Source organism: Lucilia sericata, unplaced genomic scaffold (assembly GCF_015586225.1).
Source record: "Lucilia sericata isolate MDLA Ls3-8-SP2 unplaced genomic scaffold, ASM1558622v1 Contig001053F_arrow, whole genome shotgun sequence".
NCBI lineage: Eukaryota > Metazoa > Arthropoda > Insecta > Diptera > Calliphoridae > Lucilia > Lucilia sericata.
The window spans coordinates 15924-21951 of NW_023995031.1; the positions used below are offsets into that span (position 1 = coordinate 15924).

Below are 6028 nucleotides of genomic sequence, written 5' to 3' on the forward strand. Positions count from 1 at the left end.
TTAAACTCGCTACAGAAAAACCAGTTTTATCTAAATTTCTATTTATGATAATCCATTAAACTATCACTTTTCCAACTGGGTTAAAGTTTTAGTTTCATTCGTTTTAGTTGCTTATTTTTCCATTTTCTTTCTACTTGCATTAAATATTTTATTGATTTGTTTTTGTTCTATTGTTGCAAAGTTCTTCGTAGTTGTTTGTAAGATTTAAACAATAGATTTTTTTTTATTATATTCATAACGAATTTCCGTTTGTGAATAAATTGAAAATATGTATTAAATTTTTTGTTGTTTTTTCTATATTTTTCCCTCGTAAATGCACTACTTTGTGCAACAACAGCAAGTTGCAATTCTGTTTTTTTTTTTTTTGTTGCTTACGGTCTTTGTATTTGAAAATGGGTTTTAATTAAAAACTGTGAATAAATCTTTGTTGCACAAAAAAATGCAAGAGGGTTGTGAGAGAAGTTTTTTTTTTAAGATATTAAGTTAAATAACTTTTGCTCAACAGCCTCGTGTTTTAATATCATTTTGTGGTTAACATTACTTTTTTTCTATATTTTAAGGAGCTTTTAGCAAAATTGAAATATAACATGTTTTTTTTTATTGCCCATGTCTTGCATGTGGTTGTTGTATGCTGCACATAAAACCGAATATTATATGAATGAACTTTTCTTCTTTTTTTATGTATTTTGCAATATTTTCAATGTCTTGCGTTTTGGTTTCTTGTTTGTTGCAGGTTTGAAGAAATTTTTGGCTCAATATCCTTCCATTTTTCTTGTGGACGGCGATTACGTGCAAGTGAATTGTTATCAACATTCCAATTCGGATGATGGCAGCTACGGTGGCAGACGTGATTACATTAAAGAGGCTAAAGACTATTTTAAAAATAAATTATTGCAATATGGCGTTGGTGTCGAGGTACCAGTGCGCAGTCTATTGGGTCATAGATCACAAGCATCACCACAAGTGAGACATATATCAGGTAATGTAATATAGTTTTCAAGTAACAACTAGAATTAGTAAATAATGTTGTTTTGTTTTTGCATTTATCAACAGGCCAACACATTAAAGAGTTTACGGAATTCTTGTCGAAACATACCGATACCTTTACGGTGGTAGACGATCATGTGACCTTAGTTGGATGCGAAGATATGGAAGAATTGCCGGCTCGAGAACGTTTGCATTTGCCGCAAACCAATATCGATACTCGAGGTACACAGCAAATGTTGGATTTCTTTGCTCAGTGCATAGAGCTGAAGGGACCCATGACAGTGGATCAACTTTTCCACTTGGTCACCACCAAATTCCCCCAGGAACAATGGTTGAGAATGTTTAAGACTCCCAGCGATTTGATGACATTTTTGCGTTTGTTTTCCGATTGCTTTCACATACAAGCCAATCTAGTCACTCTTCTACAGAAACCCAAACTTAGTGATTCACACATACAACAGTCTCAAGCTAAATCCCGAGAGCAATACAATGCTATGAATAATAATCGCAATAATCAGCAAAACAATCAAGCCAACGATAAACAGGCGCAACAACAGCAGTCGCAGACAACACCCCAGCAAGTGAGTGCTGTGCAGCAGCGTTTACTCTCGCCTGCTTTGCGCAACAATAGTTCTCAACAAAATGCCAATACGAATAATAACAACAATAATATTGCTTCACCCAATTTCAAATTGAATGCTCCCGTTTCTTCGCATGTCTCGGGAAACGGTGATTTGTCACAAAATCGTTCGGAACCCAATTCGGGTTTCGACAGCTATATACCCATATCCGAAATGAAATTGGAAAATCTATGTGAACGCAACTATCCCACACCCAATCAATGCTCCTCCTATGGAGGCGGGCACAACAATCAACAACAACAGCAGCCAGCAGGTGCCAATCATACACAAAATCCACCTGCTATTACTTTGCCGCCCCAACCGCCCACAGAGCGTTTAAATAGTGCCAATCAAACTTTAAAGCAGCGTATCAACAACTTAGTCATACGCACTTTAGCCGAAAACTACGAGAAAGACAAACAATCTTTAGCCAATCAACAGGCTGGTTCTGTTGGCTACAATCCCCAAAACTCACCCCACAACAGTCCAAGTCACAATGCCAATTCTGTCGGCCATAATTCAACTAATAATTCTCCTTACACAAATACTCCTAGTCATAATTACTTCGTTGGTGATACCTGGAAAATTAAGGTTCTACAGAATACCAGTGTCATTGCCAACATTAAGCAGTCGCTGTTTGTTACGGAAGCCATGTTGAAGTTTGCCCAACAAAACCCAAATCAATCGATTGTCATTTCGCTGGATTGCGAGGGCATTAATTTGGGTGTCAAGGGTGAGATTACCTTAATAGAGATTGGCACTACACGAGGCGAAGCATTTATTTTCGATGTGCGCACTTGTCCCGAAATGATTAATGATGGCGGTCTGAAGGCCTTGCTGGAGCATGACAATGTCATTAAGGTGGTGCATGATTGTCGCAATGATGCCGTCAATTTGTATTTACAGTTTGGTATTCTATTGCGTAATGTTTTCGATACACAGGTGAGTAGTGGTTTAATATTTCTTGTAGGTTTCTGTTTAAATCTATTAATGTATGATTTTTTCTGCTTCCAGGCTGCCCATGCTATTGTTCAATATCAGGAAAATGGCAAGCAAGTGTACAAGGCCAAATACATTTCATTGAATTCATTGTGTGAACAATACAATGCTCCCATTAATCCCATCAAGGAGCAGCTAAAACAAATCTATCGTCGTGATCAAAAGTATTGGGCTAAACGTCCTTTAACTCGTGAAATGTTACTCTATGCTGCCGGAGATGTATTAGTCTTAATCAATGATCAATTATATGGCAACTTAACAAGGTTTGTTAGTTCTTCAAATACATATAAAGTGGGGTCTAGAGATTTCCAACTGGAAATTAATGTACAAATTTCTTTTTTTTCCCAATTACAGACAAATCAAACCAGAAAATTTGCAATTATTTTCTGAACTTTGTACCGAACAAATATTAATGCATATCAAACCAAATGAAGTTAAAATACGCAAAAAGCAACGTAAAATAAGTACTGAAGTATCGGATCTCAAAAATAAATTGGCCCAAACAAATAAGAGTATTGTATTGTCCAATAGGGAAATACGTTTATTAAGGTAAGTATCAAAAACCTTAAATAAAACCAAGCAGAATCCTATGCTTAGTTATAAAAACTCTTCACTTTTCTTTTATAAAGATATATGGACTTGACGGAAGATGAAAAGGAACGTTTGAAGGGCTACTATAAGGTAGCTAAGAAACTGGAGAAAATGGAATCTTCAGGACAGCAAAATAAGTAATTTTTTTTTTTGAGTTCCTCAACAATAAGAAAATTTTATAAATTTTTTGTTTTTCGTTTCTTAAATAGAGATCAAAGTGACTCTGAGGATGAGCAGGAGGTCAATGAAAATGACAATTTCCCTAGTTTGGATTCAGTGCCATCCGATAACTCTTTGACTGGCACATTTTCGCCACGTTTTAGCTCGGAACCACCCAGTTTAACTGAATCCATGCAAATGATGGATGAAATCTTATCAAATCAATCTATGGATCGTGTGGCTAAAATTGATAAATTGGAAGCAATTCTATCGGCTGTGACTTTATTGCCCAGTGATCAAGTAGGTGTATTTTATTTTTTGGATTGTTTCTTTAAATATTAATGCAATTGATTTTGTTGTTTCTAGATTATTACATCTAACTCTATGCAGGATCAATTGGGTACAACAATTGCTACCACGGATAATCTACAAATCGTTAGAGAGAAAACGAAAAAGTAAGTGAATAGTTAAGATTTGAGTAAATCCCCAAAACTGATATTTTGAACCATAATTTTGGATGTATCCCAAACATATAGTTCTTTACCTGTTAGTCCATCAAGTAAATGTATGAAATTATATTCATAGACTAGTCTATAGACTAGTTCCTAGAATAGTCTATCGACTATTCCATTGGGTTGTCAATAGAGTAGACAATATGACCTAGACTATCCCAAAGTCTGAGTAATATAATCCATAGTCTAGCATATAAAATAGTCCGTAGACTATTCAATAGACTTGCCAATATACCAGGCAATATGGAGAAGTTTATCGACTAGTCAATGAACTAATGGTCCGCAGACTAGATAAAATACTAGTCCATAGGCCAGTACATAAACTAATCAATAGACTGGTCCTTAGGCAAGTCCATAGACTGGCGCATAAACTAGTCTATAGACTAGTCTATTAACCAGTCTATTGACTAGTCTCTGAATCAGTCTTTTGAATTGTTTATTTACTAGTCTATGGATCAGTCTATTGATTAGTTTATGTACTAGTCGATGGACTAATTTACTAACTACTAGTTTATGGGCTATTCTATTCTATTATCTATGGACTAGTCTATTGAATAGTCTTTTGATTAGTCTATGAACTAGTTTATTGACTAGGTTCGCAGACAAGACAATATACTAGTTCATAGACTGGTTCACAGATCAGTCCATAAACTAGTCCACAGGCTAGTCCATAAACCAGTGCACATATTAGTCAATAAAGTAGTGCACAGACTAGTCAATAAACTAGCGCACATATTAGTCAATAAACTAATCCATAGACTAGTCAAGCTGGTCCATAGACTAGTACATAGATTAGTCAAAAGACTAGTCCATAGATTAGTCAAAAGACTAGTCAAAAGACTAGTTCATAGACTAGTCAATAGACTAGTCCATAGACTAGTCAAAAGACGGGTCCTGAGACTAGTCAATAGAATAGTACATAAACTAGTAAATAGACGAAACCATAGACTAGTCTATTGACTACTAGTGGAGTAGACAATAAACTGGTCAATAGACTAGTTACTATTTCCATGACTGGTCCATAGACTAGTCAAAAGGCTGATCTATAGACTAGTTAATGTACTGTTCAAAAGACAATAGACTAGTTCATAGACTGTTCCACAGACTAGTCCACAAATTAGTCCACAGACTAGTCCATAAACAAGTCCATAGGGTAGTCAATAAACTAAACCATATACCAGTCTATTGACCACCAGTGGTCTGTTCAATATAATAGTCAATAGACTTGTCCATAGACTAGTCAATAGTCTAGTACATGGATAAGTACATTGACTAGTAAATAGATTTGTCAATACTCTAGTACATAGACTAGTAAATATATTAATCCATAAAATAGCCCATATAATATATTGTGGCCTAACCTATAGAATAGTTTATACTAGTCAATGCACTGGTCAATAGTTGATAACATCGGTTAGTTCCATTTTAATAATTTTTTCTTAATTTCTCTCTTTAACTAAAATCGTAGCATGAAAAATTGTAACTGCCATGGTGAGGCAAGAAGTACTACTCCCACCACCAATACACGATCGGTGAATTCGGATAAGGGACAGGTGAAAATGATCGATGCAGCATCACAAACTTTAAGTACTGGAGATATTGTTATAACGAAAATCATATTTGAAGATGAACATGAAAAGGCCAAAGAAAAAGTTATGACTTCATCGCCAAAACGTAATAATTCATAAAATAATAACAGCAACAAAAAAATGGAAAAAGAGAAACTTAAATTAAAAAAAAAAATTGTAAAAAACAAGAAATTAAAAAAAAAAACTTGAACACACACACATACATTAATGATTCCTAAATATTAAAAAACAACAAAGAAAAAAATGTTTTATTTAATATTTTTATTTAAACTTTAATTTTGATATCCCTTATATTTTTTTTTCTCCCAATTTATATAATTGTATTATTTTTCCACAAGAAATTAAAAATTTATTCAAAATAATTATTCAAACAATTCTTTAACAAGCAATATATAAAAAAATATAAATTATGTGCCTAAATGTTGAACATTTATTGCTAAAATGAAAACATATTAACAACAACTTAATTAAAACAATTCCTAATATATATTTTTTTTTCTCAATAAAACAAAATTTATAAAATTATTAAACAAAAATTCCTTGATTTTATGTTAAATGTTATTTTTATTTA

The 6028-nt window shown here is 33.7% G+C and overlaps 1 protein-coding gene across 1 annotated transcript; it reads left to right on the top strand.

The window, feature by feature from the left end:
* Positions 1-598: 598 nt before the first annotated feature.
* Positions 599-5655, top strand: LOC119609745. Its single transcript, XM_037964649.1, has 8 exons — positions 599-979; positions 1054-2549; positions 2622-2869; positions 2961-3155; positions 3236-3334; positions 3407-3656; positions 3723-3811; positions 5337-5655. Exons 1-8 carry the CDS (start codon positions 607-609, stop codon positions 5554-5556), a joined length of 2970 nt encoding a protein of 989 aa, XP_037820577.1. The 5' UTR covers positions 599-606; the 3' UTR covers positions 5557-5655.
* Positions 5656-6028: the final 373 nt, after the last annotated feature.

Coding starts and splice junctions, on each gene's coding strand:
- LOC119609745 (XM_037964649.1), top strand. CDS start 607: ATGTCTTGCATGTGGTTGTTGTATGCTGCACATAAAACCGAATATTAT. Junction 3,156..3,235: donor AGGGAAATACGTTTATTAAG/GTAAGTATCAAA, acceptor TCTTTTATAAAG/ATATATGGACTTGACGGAAG. Junction 3,335..3,406: donor TCTTCAGGACAGCAAAATAA/GTAATTTTTTTT, acceptor TTTCTTAAATAG/AGATCAAAGTGACTCTGAGG.